At 40.2% G+C, this 17,663-nt stretch overlaps 1 protein-coding gene across 1 annotated transcript in view; it reads left to right on the forward strand.

Moving 5' to 3' along the window:
- Window positions 1-4,465: 4,465 nt before the first annotated feature.
- Window positions 4,466-17,663, forward strand: part of agps (alkylglycerone phosphate synthase) — a 28,052-nt gene continuing 14,854 nt past the window's right edge. The window contains exons 1-10 of the mRNA XM_035676479.1: window positions 4,466-4,697; window positions 7,657-7,746; window positions 8,966-9,056; window positions 9,145-9,265; window positions 9,393-9,467; window positions 10,513-10,584; window positions 11,624-11,703; window positions 13,303-13,383; window positions 14,466-14,591; window positions 14,874-14,982. Coding sequence (XP_035532372.1) covers window positions 4,510-4,697; window positions 7,657-7,746; window positions 8,966-9,056; window positions 9,145-9,265; window positions 9,393-9,467; window positions 10,513-10,584; window positions 11,624-11,703; window positions 13,303-13,383; window positions 14,466-14,591; window positions 14,874-14,982 — 1,033 coding nt within the window. The 5' untranslated portion in view covers window positions 4,466-4,509. The remainder of the gene's footprint in view (window positions 4,698-7,656; window positions 7,747-8,965; window positions 9,057-9,144; window positions 9,266-9,392; window positions 9,468-10,512; window positions 10,585-11,623; window positions 11,704-13,302; window positions 13,384-14,465; window positions 14,592-14,873; window positions 14,983-17,663) is intronic.

A 17,663-nucleotide genomic window follows, 5' to 3' on the forward strand; every position in this document is an offset into this window, starting at 1 on the left:
CAACTGCACTATAATACAGTATGTGAGTAAATGTAATTATTTTCCACCGCTGGCCTTGGTACATGCTTTTAATTGGCTTATATTGATATAAAGAACTGTTATAATGCTATTTATTAAAGAACAAGCCAAGAGACGTTACCAAATAAACTACAATATTGCACAGATTACATAAAAAAGTGATTACAAACTTACTGCAGAGTGTCGCCTACAACATGACGGATAGAAAATAAACTTTTTGCAATTACATTTTGATATTTACGCAAGTACAATTTTGACCTATGTACTTTTATTTACATAAATGTTATTTGATGTTATTTTATACTTTTTTTTATACTGAAATATTCTACCTTTCCCCCACTAGCCTACATATGTTTCTGTTGATGTGACACCTTTTTTACAGGCAAAACATGTGACCAGTGTGTGAAATATGATGCAACACTACACAGTAGTAGAATGTAACTGAGTACATTTACTGTAAGCACAATTTGAGGTCCTTGTCCTTTACTAAAGTATTTCCATTTTCTGCTTCTTTATGCATCCACCTCACCACATTTCAGAGGTTCAATGTTGTACCCTTTACCCCACTACATTACAACAGCTGTAGTTACGATACTTTACATGTGATCCATTTATACAAAACTACTCAATATATAAAGTGGTCAAAATGAACTCCACCATGACCATATAAAAAGGTTCTAATACATTAATGCATCAGTAATAATACTCCAATAACATTTTCAATAATAATAAAACTCTTAATGGGACCGTTCTGGTGCATTGTAAACACTAATACTTTTCATACTTTAAGTTGATAAATCAACTTTTGTATACATTTACTTAAGTAAACAAGACTTTTACTTGTAATGGAGTATTATAAAACTATTACTACTCCTACTCAAGTACTGGGTCTGAATACTTTGTCCACCACTGGTACTGTAGATTAAACAACAGTTTGGCTCCACACTGAGGAGCTACAGCATTAAATTCTACTTAAACATTAATGGATCAATAATGATACTATATATGCTACTATAACAATAATAGCCTATAGTCTGAAAGCAGTACTTTCACTTTTTATGATTTCAGCATATTGATCATACTCTTGTACTTTTACTGAAGCAAAATTGAATGCAGGACTTGTAATCGAGTATTTGTTGTACATTTGCTGTGCGTACCGCTGTTACTAACCAGAGGATCTAAATACTTCATCACTGGTGGACAGACATGCATGTATTTCATCTTAACTGCTCATTTTGTAACTTCAAACGACCTCGCTAGACTCAACCCGAGATGGGTACTATTAAAGAAAGTTAAGGCTTATAAAATCCTCAAAGTTAATTAAATTTTTTGAACCATTCTGACACCTCAGCGTAAGGAAGAAGTCCGATCGGGGCGTAATTTAAGTGGCTTTTGAAATATGTCAAGGTAATAAGACAGACTAAGTCCTGCCTCTAGCACCTATCTGTGAAGAACCTCACACTAAAGTGCAGCTCACTGTGCCACTGCGTGAAATTACACTAAAAAAGACTATTTCTCCCCCCCCCCCTCCCTCATGCGCGCTCACGAGCACGCGTTCACGTTTGGCAGCTCCACGTCGACATTCTTCCAGCTGCATATAGTGAACTGCACAGGACTGGGGGAAGAAAAGGTAAAAGCGGCGGCAGCCACCTTTCCGATTAGAGCGCTGCAAATCCGCAGACGGACACCAACCGCAGTGAAAACAGGCGTTTGCACTGTGAATCCATCGGTGGCCTGCGATGTCCTCAGATCGCTTTCTGCTTTTTGCATTTTATGATCAAGACTACTTGCCCTCGTGTTGAATTGCAGCTGGTCCCTTGCGTCTACCTATATCAGGTACAGTATGACTTGCAGCACTTATTTTGCCTTCATCAGATTACTTGTTGTGTAAATAACTGTCAGCACAATGATGGTGACATGGCTCTGTTTGTTTTGTTGCACTATTTTGCACTTCTAAAGTTGATGTCACTTGATGTGGCAAGTGCCCCAACTACCTTCAAACTGACAGAGCTCAGTACCCCTGGAGCTTTCTGCATTTTCCTCATTGCTATCATGTCTATCTACATTGTTTAGTGAATAGGTCACCCTCCAGAGCCTGTTCAGTTCAGAAAGTTGTTGAGGCTCAACAGGTAGATTCAGTGACTCACCGGCACAGGGTTAAAATAATGCCAGTGAAGTTAAAGATATCACCAAAATTGGAAGCTTCAAACATGTCAGCTCATATAGAGACCGGTTCATATGTTAACTTTGCAGCCAGATGGTCAAGTAAATGCATTTTAGGATCCTTTTTGGTGGGATGTACTACAGGATCAACTATTGCACATACCCAAATGATATCTAGCCATTTAATCTTTTCTGTACAGAAAAGAGCTGACAAGGTGTAAAAAGACTCCATCTGGCCTGCTTTACCTGTGTGACTCTAGGGAGGACCCACCACACAGCAAACAGCAAGCCTTTCTGTAGGCCCAGTCCTTAAAGTCTTAGCTACTTCTATAGCCACAAATGACACCGGCAATTTTCTCTCTTGTAGTTATATGTTTTGCATTGAGGTCAACATAATGAAAAAAAGACATAATCAGAGTGGATGTCCTGTTTTTCCTTGCTTTGTGTGCCTTACTACAGGTTAAAGGAGCACCCAGTCATGAGGAGGATAAGGTCCTGCACAAGGACAAACCTATGAGGTGGCACTATGGCTTTCCAAATAAAGTTCTGTGATACACTCAGACTCTAATTGCTCGCAGTCAGTGCATTACAGAACTTTGTTTTGGGAGTTAAAACTTTAACCTGTGGGAAATAAATCCTCAAACATCTGGACATTTAAGTTTACAGCATGATGTAATGTTCCTGTTGACAAATGAACTGTTTTCTCTCAAATAAAGTTTCCCTTTGTTTTAAGCATTTTTCACAGCCTCTGTCTTTTTTTGAGAATTTAACCACAGTTAATTTGTATTCTGAAGTACTGTGCCTTGTCATTTATGTACTGTAACGTTGTGTCCGGTCATTACTTAAAGAGCACTGCTGTGTGCCATATGGAAACAGTAGTCACGCTGGTCAGATGACTGAGTGGAGGTGAGGCAGAGAGGTAAACAGTAAAGTCACACTTCAGGTTACCCTTAGTTTTTAAAACCATACTGGAATACTGACACCATACTGCAATAATAAGTGCAAATAGTCAAAGCCACATAAATTATGTGTTGTTTTTTAAATGTGGCAGACAAACAATTATAAATGATTAGTCTCAAACAACAGATCAGGTTTAAGTTGCCAGTTTTAACTAAATATACAATAGTATAGGGGTAGATCTATTGAAAAAATAAAGATTTAGCTCACAGGTTTGATAACTGTAGCTTATTTCTCCACTTTTGGTCCATTGTGTCACTTTCTTGCATTATTCTGAGCTAAGTCAAGCTAGTGTTAAATTCCCACTGCCTAATTTTGCTCTCTCATTATTTTTGACTTTATAAACTGTTGATAAAGGCATTATTTGTAACCTTCAGTTCCCTTGTTCACTGTAGATTTAGTAACTATCAAAATATATTTTGTGAACGACTTCCTCTTGAATGTTTCAAGCATGGCAATTATTTTTTAATTATAGAAAAGCTATGACAACTATGTAAATTGACTGCAAATACCAGTCTGAACAGTCAATGGAGCATACGCAACCAATTGTATATTGCAAGGCATGCTGGGAAATACGTATAATGGTGCATTCAGGTGCTCCCCTTTAGCTCCTATTTCTCAATGAAGACACCATGTCAGTTGTGTAACTTTTTTGTGTACATTTTCCGATTTAAAGGTTAAATAAAGAGATAATAAGAATAAAAACAATACAATACAAACCTTTTTGTATGATGAACCTACCATAATTATAGACATAAGTGCAATTGTGTATAGGCGATTTGTTTTGACCTAAATACATGCACACCCAATGTATAGCTAAATTTAACCATATCTAAACCAGAGCTGCAAGAAAGGACACTTTCTTTAATTATTAATTATTGATTATTTTCTTGGGTGTTAAGGTTTCATTGTTCTCATTGTTTATTTTGTCCAACCTATAGTTCAAAAACCAAACACGTGTCGTTTATTAAAATGTAAGACAAAGAAAAGCAACAGATTCTCACATTCAAGAAGCTGGAACCAAAAAAAAAAAAAAAGCTGCAGATTAATTTCCTGATCATTTGATCCCTAAATTGAACCAATGCCTAATAACCATTTAACATACCATGTATCCCATGGTGTTATATTACAATTGTTGTTTTAGTGTCGCATATGCCCTCTTTCTCCCTCTCTGTCTCTCTCGCTCTCTCTCCGACTCCTAAACGTGGCAGGAAAAGAAAAACCCCATATTCCCAGCTGCCAGGCATTTAGTTACCACTCTTCGGGTCACTCGTGTGGACAACGGTACTTTCCGACGGGCCGTGAACGCAGCGCTGACCTGTGACAGCGGCTCATGGATCCGCTCCCTCCCTTCACAAACACGGAAGCAGCATGGCGTCCAACAGCAGCGGCGGCGGCGGCTCCGACAGGCGACGGATTGCACAGCAGAGACTGAGGATAATTGCCGGACACTTGCAGGGACCGGTGGACGGTGACTCGACCGTCCTGGCCGCGGAGTGCAAAGCCCAGGGCAGCAAAACAGAGGTCTCCAGTGAGGGGAACACGGTGCCGAGGAGGAGGTACAAGGCTGTGATGGAGCCTCTGTGGCGTTTAGCTGGTTGTTAAGTCAGAAAACAGTGGACTAACATCTAAACAAGAGGCAGTGGGGTGACATGCGTTGACAGGCTGGGTTCCCCTTTTCTTCCATGCATTATAACGGAGGGGGAGCCGGCAAAAGCGGGGTTTTAATTAGCCTGCAAGCTAACATCACTTGGCTACGGAGTGGGTGCGGCTAGGTTTACTGTCAGGACTTAAAAACGTCCGTACGGTCGACTTTCTCTAAGTTAGTCCAGCGTAGCTTCTGCTGTGGGTTATAATTTATCGTCTTAATTTGTTATGTGGATATCTTTGAGTGTCAGTGGTCGTAAAAAGCTGAAGAGAAAGTGTTTTGGCTAACAAATCTTCTGGCATTTTCTGCTGCTTCAGATAACAAACTCGTTGAATCGAAGTAGCCGTTGCTGTAACCGTTGCTGTAGCAATTACAGTAACCGTTGCTGTAGAAGTTACAGTAGCCGTTGCTGTAACCGTTGCTGTAGAAGTTACAGTAACCGTTGCTGTAAGGCCGTTGCTTGTAACCAGTTTGCTGTAGAAGTCTACAGATACCGTCTAGCTGTAGCCGTCTGCTGTAACGTACAGTTTGATTTATCTGCTTTGTGATTCAATAAACTGTTTATTAAGTTGAGGGTTAAGTGGTTTTCTTAACATATACAGTTACTCTTTATCTGATTTGCCATGCTAACATGGTATGTAAATCACTGAGCTCAGTTCCTTGATGTTTTTTTTTTAATCTTTCTTAACTGGATTTGTAGGTATGGGGCACCATAATGTAATTTGTAATAACATGCGGAGGAGACAGTAGAAACTTCTCTGCTTCTTCTGTTGATCTGATTGGCCAGGACAAGTAGTGGTCTGACTTTCACCCTATTGGCAGCTCGGTTCCTTTTTTTGAGGAAACACCACCACACTGTGCTGACATCTAGTGTCAAGTCTGGGATAACAGCTGAAGACACAATCAGCACCCAGAGGTATCAGCATTTTGGCCTTGTGAAATCCACCATGTCCTGTTCTGGTCAATGTGACACTGGGGCGATGAAATGTTATGTCTTGCAAGGTGCAACTGAAATGCAGATAGATAAAACAGAGTGTGTCTTTGGCCCCCGCCTTTTGTTTATAACGAGCACAACTGCATACCATCCTGTGATGATAACTATTAGTCATTGTTTGTTTGGAGAAGTACCAAGAGACTTCCTCGGTTCAGCCCGTCTTTCCTGTATGGTTAGCTAAGTGGTCCGCAGCTCCAGTGTTTTAGTTGAAAGCGTTTGCCTTGAAGGGATTTCCATTCCTTTTTAGATTAATATAAGTAGTTTATTAGATACACCTAGCTAAAATTAATGCAGTTTAAAAATAAAATAAACAAAACCCTGCAATAAATCCCATCTTCGTGAAGGTTAAAGTGTTTTCAAATGAAGGTTTATTTATTAAGATGTTCATTTTGGTCCTTTTCAAGGCTGTAGTTTTAGTGTCGTGTTACTACACTGAGAGATATTTCTAATGTTTGTCCAGTACAGTGGTAACATATGCATATTTAATGATGATGAAGAAGCATCGTTATACCGTGGAAACATTCACTTTATCTTGTAAAATAGCATTAAATGCACAATGTCGCGCCATTTTAGCACACTATACACAAAATTATACATTTTAATTAACACATTATTTTCATATTGATAGGAGGAACACATATGCACATACATTTCTTGTTTCTTGTTGTTCCCTTTCCTTTTTGTTATATCCAATATCCTGTAGGTCTAGTTAAGTGTCAGAGCAGTTTTATTTATGGCATATTCATCAAGACCTACCGCTTAAATGACCTGAAATGATCTGTTTGTACCGGTACTGTGTACTCACTGGCCTAGTTACTGACCGCTTACCCCGTTTATTGATACATTTTTGTTCAGTGTGTTCAGCAGCTGTGATAGCAGATCGATGGTGGTGAGGATTCATTAAAGTATGTGTCACTCTCATTTCTACTCTCACTCTTAATTCATAGGGAACTCCAGTTTGGCAGGTATTAATCTTAATTAATGCTTTTACTCCACCGTGGTAGCATCCCGTCCCAAGTGACCCGTGAGTTATGGCGAGCTGTCTCTCTGTAGACTGTACGTACAGCACACAAGCTCTGCACAGTATATAGCCTCATCTTTGGTTGTGAAGCTGGTGATCATAATAGAATAGCCCTCAACAATTTAGCATTGTAGTATTTGTTTCTTCATGGCTGCGCTCCAGTGTGGTTGGTAATTCCACAACGAAGACGAGAGAGGAAGTATGGCTGTGTGCTTGTGTGCTAAGTAGTTTGCTGAAGCTTAGATTAGATCAGTGTACATGTTCACACCTAATCATCAAAACTGAGCAGTATCAAAACTAGCTGTGGACAAGAGTGCTTACCAGTTGCCATAAATACCAAATATTTTATTGTGTTGGATGGGAAATGGCTGACAGGACAGGGAGTGTGTCCTAGCTTCCTGTGTTGATGAATGTGTTGTCTACATGTGCCGCTTCTGCTTGTCAACAAGCTGTATGCAGAGCGTTGTGCAGCTCAGTCAACAAGGGAAATATTGTAGGTGTGCCTGCCGGCGCCCACCCATATCATAAATTTGCCAAATGATAGCCGGTCCCACCTTGGATGAATGCAAAGGCTGTGAATAAAATAAGGAAACTGAAACTTCCCTCGGTGAAATGCTATATGTCTGTGTGTTAATCTGTCAGCATGAGGTATCATATTATCAGACTTTCCTTTATCCTCGTGTCTGGCTGAAATTATCCACGCCCAAACTAGTGTCAGCCCAGAGGAACTGTGGTGGCAAATTAAGAGTATACCAGGTCACTAACTCCAGGAATCACCTTCACACTTGCTCTGATGGTATTTAATGTCAGGTGTATGAGTTGACTTAACCTCTGCCAATATTTGTTTTTCCACAGGCAGGAGATTATGAAATGGAACGGCTGGGGATACAGCGATTCAAGATTCCTCTTCAATAAGAAAGGCCAAGCAGAATTTACTGGCAAAAGGTACTGTATAATATCACCTCACTGCTCTTAGATATACTGCTTATGTTCATCTGTTGACGTTTTAGGGAAATCAGCGGGGACTAGGCCTCATTCACAGCTTCCAATCTTGTTTTATCACAGATGTTGTGTCTAGCTTCAGACGTTTTGGTGGCTTGTGGCTGGAGTTATGCATTGATCATTTTCACAGCCGATACTGTGAACCCAGCTTTTTGCAATCAGATGTTGTCTCCTTCCTACGCTCACAGCAATGTGGTGCTACTGCCACCCAGTGGCTGGCATTTGAACTGTTCACTGTCATTCGAGAAGGTCACTGGTTGTGATTTTCAGCTTTCCCAAACTCTTTGCTTGTAAACAGGAACCACTTTCCAATCTGTTAAAAAAAAAAAAAAAAAGTTATGTTGTGTAATTGTTGATGTGTCTCTGGGGAGTTGTGGGTAAACACAGTTATTCACTGATTGTTGGAGAAAAAAGATTTAGTTTGAATATCAGAGAGTGTTCAGAAACAAAGCCAAGTTGTCCTCCGTCTTACTGACTATGTCTACAGTTTACAATAGAAAGAATGGCTCTCCCATGACAGGAGCAGAGGCATAGACGAGCCTCGTTTTTCATGACTTTGGAAGAGACAACCCTGCTTGTCCAATTTTAAACACAGAGAACGGGCAGGTTATAGGAGGATGTGTTTTGAGCAATAAGTGGAGCTGAACAGGATGTTGCACAGCAAATGGTTTCCTCCTGTGCAAGCAGTTGCCTCAAACCAGTCTGTGTCCTCTCGACTGAAAAGCTACCTGGGCGGCGTACAGTAACAGTGGGGCTTGAGCGCAGTTGAACGAATGTCAAAGACAGTGTTCTCCTCCTCTGCGCCCACTGTGACAGAGGCTTTTTCATTATAGAGTGTGTTTCATGGTCTCTTGGACAAAGGCACACCACAGTCCTCCTGATAGGCCGGCCCAGGCGGTGCCAGCAGCTCAATTATGCAAGGGATAGCGAGGGCGATCACACGGACAGCACTGTCACTGCTGCTCTGCTTGCCTAATAACCTCATTGGACTCAAACCTCACACTCTACTCTTATTATACACAGGCCTGGTTTTCCAAATGAATAAACCCAGTCAAGCATTTACATGTTTTGAATTGAGGGCTTTGACTTCTACTACTGGAAATCAATTTTATTTTATTTTAATTGGTTGTTCACACAATCTGTCTTCATATACACAATGCAGATATAGACTAAGTGGTATGATCATCCCCGGTCTGAAAGATTGGTTTGAAGGCACATTTGGAGCCAATCTGCAGCATAAAACGCCAGCAACAGTGAGTACAATTCATTTTTATTTGTTGTGTCTTCAATGAATGACAAGAACCACAGTTACCAAAACCACAATGGCTTGTTTTGTTTCAGCCCATACTGACCAACACTGCTGTACCGCCTGCCACACTTAACGAGGCCTTCGTGGAGGAAGTGAAATCCACAGGTATTCCCTTCTCTCATGACGCGGAGGACCGGGTGTTTCGCGCCCATGGTAAGGCGTGCTGAGAGGAGACTTTGGACATTGTACTCACCCACTTTGTCTAATTGTTTAGCATGGTTTGAAACTTAGCCACATTGTTTTTTATTTTGTGTCATCTCCTTCCTGTATTTTCTTTCAGGCCATTGCTTACACGAGATCTTCGCTCTGCGGGAAGGGAAAATTGGCCGTGTTCCAGACATGGTGGTATGGCCAAGTGAGTTCAGAAGCTCTGTCATCCCTGTGTTTTTATCGGCCTGTTTTTCTCTACCCACGTAGCAGCGCTGATCCCCCGACTGGCTTACGTGATTTAAAGGGTTAATCTCTGCAGAGGCAGAGATATTAATATGTATGAGTGGAGGCTTAATAAGAAGCGTCAGGGGGAGGACGGTTGACACCCAATACGCCGCGGTCTGGCCCTGCACAGTACACCCATGAATTATGATTCCGAGATTGGTTTTCTGTTGTTATGGCTGGCACTATTTTATCATGCAAATGAGTGTTGACTGATGGTTGAAACTTGATTAGCAGCTTCCCAAATGGGCAGCAAATCACCAAGCAACTGTAGGTATCGTTTCATCCACACCAGAACCAAATTTTAATTTTACCGACCCCGCAAATACACTCTCATTTGCTGTGTATCTAATAGATATTTTGATGTGTAATTTGCATTCCTCAGTAGTCCCTCCAAGTCAAGCTGTGTTTTTAAAGTGGAGGTTTAGTTTGTTGAACTGTAATCCGCAGGCACAAGCTGTGTGTTTAATTGGATGGCAAAATTTAGTAGAATGCAGGCATTTCTCACCGCCTCTAAAAGCACTTGAGGCCAGTCAAGCACATCCATGTAGGAAGGTATTGCTACTCTTCCCACTCGCTTACCACTCCAGTGTGAATGGATGCAGGCTCTGTGATTGGCTGAAGCAAGTTTGTATTGATCCAGCACATCCCACCCCAGAGAGTGTAGCTTCATGCAGTCTGACTCCGCCTGAGGAAAGCCCCAGGCAAATCACAACTATCAGGCAAATCAAAAACGCACCCTGACTCTCTGTTGCTCCCACAGCTCTAATGGCTCAGGCCATACACATTTATTTATTGTCTTCAGTATACACGTATTGTTATGTGCCAGGTTTTATTTCCTCTGCAATGTGTCTGCTACTGGTTATTATGTTAACACTTAATTTATGAATGCAATAGAGGGCAGTAAATGAAAACATTTCCTTTATGATGGCCACTAATTTCTAAAACGATATTCTGTGTCTTTGCAGGCTGCCACAATGATGTTGTGAAAATTGTACAACTGGCGTGCAAACATAATGTTTGTTTGATGCCATATGGAGGTGAGTAATCAAATCAGTGGCTGTAATCAGCATAATTAGCTGTCACATACTGTGTAAATAGGCCACTAGATGTGTATTTACATTTAATGTACTTTAATATATTATTTATTCCCATTGCATTAAATTCATTTTTTTAAATTAATGAAGCCACATATTGTATCAATGAACCTGGTAAGTAAAGTAACTGCTGACGGTGCAGTAGATAGATACAATGCAGAATTTTATGTCTTGCTTGGTGTGTTTTGTACTGGAGCAGCAGAAACAAATATTAGCAGGCATCACGCAGGGTCACTTCTCTAAGCATATGATGTCTGCAGTACCCTTCCAGTCTGGGGATCTCTATCATATGTAATACCGTTCTCTCTGTCACTCGCTACAGTTCACTATATCATGATGACAAAATGGCCTAAATTAAAAGTATAAAGTATCACAGCAGTTTGTCAACAGGTTAATGATGTAGTTGTCAGTCACACATTTTATAATCAAATCTTCAAGCCTCCAGTCATTTTAGAAGAACAAGGATGTTTGCACTGTGTAAACGTTTCCTTTTAAACTGTATTTTGTATAACTGTCACTGAAATGATAAGAAGTCAGACTCATGAAGAACTGAGTGTCATTTGAAATTTCTCCATACTAGTGCCAATATGATACTTGAGTTTGCTACTAATCACCAAGAGAATTATTTTTTTTGATACCTTTCTGGAAAAATCCCACTTTGAAACAAATATAAAAACATAAAAAAAAAATGTTTTATTGTAACCAAACAAACCAAACTTCTCAAACACAGCAGTGTTTAACATACAAAACCATATAAGATTGTGCTGCAATGAAATAGACAAGTAAAAAAAGTAAATAGACACGTTACAGTGGAAAATATCTGATCAAAGTAAAATGTAAACACCTGACAACTAACTTTCACTACCAGTTTTCACTACTTAATGCTAAAGACACATTTTAGACAATAAGTACTACTGTTTGATACCAAGCCCTATACTTCTCTACTGTAACTCATTGTAACTGTTGTTTTTTCCCCTGTCAGGAGGGACTAGTGTCTCTAGTGCCCTAGAGTGCCCCCCAGAGGAAACTCGCTCCATCGTCTCTCTGGATACCTCACAGATGGTACGTAAACAACTGTGTCTGTATGTGACAAAAGAGTTAATCTGGACTAATGGCAAGAAAAACTGAAACCAACTCAAATGCAGTCTGATACATGTTGAGTTTCTGAGACTGTGTCTGAGAAACTGTTGTACTGGTTTTGATTTTTAAGAGTTCTTCTTTATTTATGTATGTTTGTAAATGGTGATTGACAAAATATGAAAGATATGTTCTGGTATTTTCTAACTTAAAAATTGTGTGAGTGGAAGTATGGTTAATTGTTTTTGGGTAGCTTTCTTAATCCTTTCTTAATGTTTCCTCTTAACTGATTAAAGAAAAAATATGCCAAGTCAGATTTAACTGTTAACATAAAAACATGACAGTATTTAGTAACATTATTGGCATTCAGTAATAAACCTCCTTTTTGACCGGCAGAGCACAGAACTAGGGAACTAACCCTAACTTTATTGACAGTGGTGGTCACTCGGCAATCTCAACCTTTATTTATCAACAACACACTGAAAAATGTAGTGTCCATGTTTGCATTTTTCTGTATATTTTAAATTATCAAGCAAAAGCATTCTCTGGTTCTCCCTCCTCAAATGTAAGGATTTGCCAATTTTTCCTCTGGTTTATTTAAATTTAATAAATAAAAAAATTAAATTTAAAATATATAAATAATAGATGTTTGATAAAATAATTAATTTTAAGACAGGACTCAGGGAAACTGTGATAGGCATTCTTTAGTATTTTTTTTACTTATGTGAACTAGTGAAAATAAGTATTAATTGCAGCCATAGTTAGAATTAGGATATTTGTTTTGTGTAAATGGGATACAACTTAATTCTTGTTGTTGAGATGAGAAATGTGTTACTTGGGCACCAGCGATTCATTGTAATTATCTCACGTGAACATGGTGATGTCCCATCAGATATGATATAAAATGGTGAATATCGTCAACAGTACAGTACAACCCTTTGATCCTGGCTCACATAGAAGTGATATATAAGCTGTCTGGATCCTGCTAGCCTACCAGTCATTGAGTTTGGTGCCACAGACACCAGTGACCAGTGTTCTGTGTCAGGGGTCAGGGGTGAGGTGGCTCCAATGGTAGCACATGAAAGGAGCAGTGTGGTTGGAACATAAAGTTTATTACCTCTGGAGGATAATTGATGGCAGGTGTGAAATGACCTCCTGCAGGTAAGGGTGGGCCATGTGCCCAGCGGCCCAAATAAGAGGCATATATTTGGAATTAGATGTTAAATTGAGTTTAACCTTGAGGACACTGTCTCCGTCCCGAAGCCCCTCTGCACACATTTATCCTCAGACATGTCAGCATCAGTTTAGAAGGACAAAACTTCCAGTATTGTAAGCAAACTGTCAAAGGACTGTTTCCATAGACTGCTGTTGAGTGCATTGTTAATGCCAGATAACAGACATGGTGATGCATAACATTTCTTATTGAGATTTTGTAACCGGCATCAAATAAATTGTGTGTTTTCATGTTAGACAAATGAAACAAACTGCATTATAGAGTATTTCTTTTTATTTTGTGTGGCATAACGCATTTATACAGAATGTTTTATGACCTCCTCGCTCATGTTGTTTGTTTTTCCTTCACAGAACCGCATTCTGTGGATTGATGAGAAAAATTTAACTGCCCATGTGGAAGCTGGCATTGTCGGTCAGGATTTGGAGAGATTGGTAAATACTGCTCACCCATCCATCTTCATCCACGGAAAGAGCATACATTAAAATGTTGGGCTGACAATCAAGCTGTGTGACCAGTCACATGCAGGTTTCCCGATGCTCAGTCACCTTGGTACTCTTTGCTCAGTAGATCTAACAGGGTTTAAGAAGGAGTTTGAGACAGGAGCAGAGTGCTGAAGGGGAGAGATTAGAGAGTGAGGCGGCGGTCATGAGCAGATGGCACCATCAAGCTAATTCAGAAAAATGGAGAAGGAGCGGGCATTTGATGTAGAGGAATGCGTGAGCTGCATCTAAAGCAGACTCCACCGCTGCATTTAGACTGGGCCATTTTGATGGAGCAGATGGGTCTGCATTATAAACTGCCTTCCAGGGGAGTGCTGTGATAAAACCAGGCCCGACTTAACCCCCATCTTGTGCTTCTGGTGGGGGTTGTTGTTGTGCTTTAAGGTCCTTATTATTATTGCTATTAAATGTTCTGCCCAAAGATGCAATCTTTTAGGTGTTGGGCTGGTTCCTTATGACCTACACATTCTCCTCAAAGCTGTAGGGATGGTGCATCTAATGAAAATTTCTGGGTTCCTCAAATGCTTTTATTTATTTTTTCACACTTTAAAATGACCCCAAAGTGCATTGTCACATTGTTTTGGCCATGTGGCAAGTAGGAAAGAGGTCACTTGCAGTATTTTGTGGATTGGGTGGGGCTATGGAAACTGAATGTGTAGCAGTCTGCCATCCAGACTGTCTGTATAACACAAGTTTACCTAAACATGTATAAATGACAAGAATTATAATTTTACTAGTATTGATGGGAAAAAAGCCTAAACATGTCATCTGGCACTGCCCAAATAATGCACTAATCTCTTTCTAGTCTTTTTGTTGTTTTTTTCCACTTGGTTTATTTTAGGGCGTTGTAAAAATGTATGATGCCATAAAACCTGAGTTTTAGCATTGCAGCAAATTCAGCAGCAGAGCTGCAATTATTTTTTTTCCCCCTTCGCATGCTCATTCTTTTTGCTTGTTATTAAAACATTCTTGTGGGTTTACAACGTCATTGTTTTTCTTTCATTTTTTCACAGCTTAATGAGAGTGGCTACTGTACGGGGCATGAGCCTGACTCCATGGAGTTCAGCTCTCTGGGGGGCTGGGTGGCAACCAGAGCATCAGGCATGAAGAAGAACATCTATGGGAACATTGAGGACCTGGTGAGTTGCACGCCCTCCCCTTTACCTTCCTGCTCTTGTTTGTTCCAAATACAGGATGGCAGTCAGGACATTGCAGTTACTGTACAGTAATTAGAAAGGAAATTATTAGCAAGTTTTGTGGACTTTACCCTCCCTACAAATTGCAGTAGTTAGTGTGTCAGTTATGAAATGTGTTCATGCATGTGGCACACGTGATATCCACATTTTAATATTTGTAAATCTGTGAAAGAGTCTACTATTGTTTTTGTCTCTAAAAAGTCTTGCTGTTTTCTGCCCTATTAGGTCATCCACATAAAGATGGTGACCCCACGAGGGGTGATTGAAAAGAGCTGTCAGGGGCCACGCATGTCCACGGGGCCGGACATTCACCACTTCATCATGGGATCAGAAGGTTTGCTCTCTTTCTCATGTGATCTCTGTACACCAAAGCATGTGGGCACGTGTGTGTTACTGTGGGTTTGTGTGCATGTCTGCAAGTCTTTGTGATAAAACAGTAACATCAGGACGCTTCTCATGCTTTGGGCTTCTTACACATTAACCAGCTTTGGTGGAAAAGTGATCTGGAGGGGTGTTAGTTAGGAACCAGCAAGTGTCCTCCCAACCCCATCTGCAGTACCCTGTCCTTGTGAATGCCCACAGAGAATACTGCCATATGCCAGGTTCCCCCTACATAATGAGGAGGTTCAGAGACTCTTGGCATCGCTATGTTAAACAGCTGTGGATGCAAACTTTATATTCGCCCTACAAAGCTCAGCAATCTGCTCCCTGACTGGGCCGGGATCACTGCAGAAATCTCCATTTGTACTCATTAGAAGTGATTTCAATAGACAACCACCAGTATATAAGATCAACATCAAATGTGTTCCAAAATATAGTCACTAGTGACTGATGCATAATGTAGACTAAAATGTAAAATGTTTCAGCATTATGAAAGTATTATTAGTAATTAACAATTCCAGACAGCTTTCTGAAATTTTTATTTTTAAATTACCAGTAATGTATTATTGCAGGTTAACTTAAAGTATAAGCCTCAATGTGATAGTCAACCCAAACTTTTATGAACTCACAACCAGTCTTCATGTTTTGGCAAACCTTTGTCATGTTTGTAATATTTTATCTTGTATGACTCAGTCAGCACACATTTAATGATCTTAAGATAGAATATCTTTATGCCCAAAATAATTTTCCCATAAACTTGTAAGTTCAGGTTATATTGACTCGAGTATTTTCCCTTAACCTTACTTCCCTAAAAGTCAAAACTGAAGAGCAGTGATGGCAGTAAAAAAAAAAAAACAGTACACACATCAGGGCTCATGTCAACAGTTTCCCTTATCTTAAATTTATGGCCCTCAAAAGTTTTCAAATCGGTTAGTTTAAAGTCTCCATCAGTCCAGTTAGGCGTGATACTACACTAGAATCCAGAGGGGTTTTATACTGTACAGTTAGAGGGAGACCCTATGTAATTACTCCACTGAAAATCAAAGGGGACTTCTTCACGTACATTCATGTTAAGTGTATAGAAGAGTGTCCTTATTTGCTGTCACAGGTCAGAAAATGTCAAATCAAGTCACTCAGCTGTAAAAGCCACATTTAACAAGTCTGCTGTTTCCAATATAGATCCAATAATTTCATAATTTCATCCTTAAAAAGTAAGGTCACTGAAAGTAAAAAGGAAATGTCAATTTGCTTGTAAATTACACAGAATTTAATACATATCTATCTTTCCTGTGCACACCCACTTTATTTTGAAACAAATGTATTTTGTGATTCCTTAATATTTGACAACCATTACTGAAACTGTAGTCCATGACAGCAGGTTGAATGTTTAAAAAGGCCCAGTTTATATATTAATGGATAATAATAATAAGAAAGGAATGCAAGCTGGCTACTGAGGCTTGGTGCTGTAACAGAGATGGGACAGGACCACACGTCACTGGGAGTACATGTACTTCTGGGAGGCCTAACGCTGGACCTAAGAGGTCACACCGCCGCACAGTCTCATTAAAATTATCTACCTCCTCACCACAGAAACAGCATCCTACAGCCTGACAGCAAGCCACAACAACAACAACAACAACAACAACAACAAAGCACCACACTAAAACCCTTAACTCTGCTCTGCATGTTAAGTGGAACGCATCCATTTTATCAGAAATTACTGTGAAACCTCAAGCTTCTCATTCACTGCACAACAACCGGGTCTCCCTATCTCTCTGACCTTGAAGTAGCCTGAATGCAAAGTATTTTCTACTCTCTTGCTTCAGCCAGTGTACAGAATGATTGGAATAATCAATGATAATCCCTTTTCTCTTTTAAGACTCCTCAACCGTGAAGGTTTGTAATGTAGGCGCGTGAAGCCAACCAGTGAGTCAGTTCTTAAGTGGTGGCTTCACTGTGGTTCAGAAATATTTGATGCTAAAAGCAGAGGGACATTGCAAATAGTCCCTCCCCCCAAACACTGTGAGAAGAGGTTGGTTTAATAGAGACAGTCACAGTAGAAACGGCTTAAGCTTCACTCCAGCATTTCATTATATTGCGTTCATCCCCAAGAGAGTGTTTGTCTGACCTTGCTGTCCTTATTGCCTCACTTTATTCCTCCCTCGCTCGCTCACCCACCGTTACTCCCTTCCAGTTTAGCTCCTCCCTAGCTCTCTCTCTTTCTCTCCTTCTCTGACTCCTCCTCACTCGCAGGCTCAGTGGCTCCTCCCGCCTGCTGTCAGGAAGGAGGTCTTTTTTTTTTTTTTTTCATCTGAGGCCTAATGGAGTCACATGTTTTCCACTGAGCCACTAGGGAGCAGCGTGTGGCATGTAGTGTCACTGTTAGAGGGCTCATTAACAGCCATAACAGGCCAAGGAAGCCTCCTAATGGAACAGACTATATTCAGGAGAGATTCGTCTCTAAATGGACATCGTCTATACCGTACTGTCAATGATACTAACACAGAACATGCAGGCTGTGGGAGGGTGCAGTAATAGGTTTGGTCTACGCTGCTAAAATTCACTAGCATGGCATTAGGTGTGCAACTAACATTTTTCATCATTATTTTCATTGTTGATGATTTCTTTGATAAA

This window comes from Morone saxatilis, unplaced genomic scaffold, assembly GCF_004916995.1.
Source record: "Morone saxatilis isolate NCDOM2014 unplaced genomic scaffold, NCSU_SB_2.0 Contig5, whole genome shotgun sequence".
In the NCBI taxonomy this organism is placed as follows: Eukaryota; Metazoa; Chordata; class Actinopteri; family Moronidae; genus Morone; species Morone saxatilis.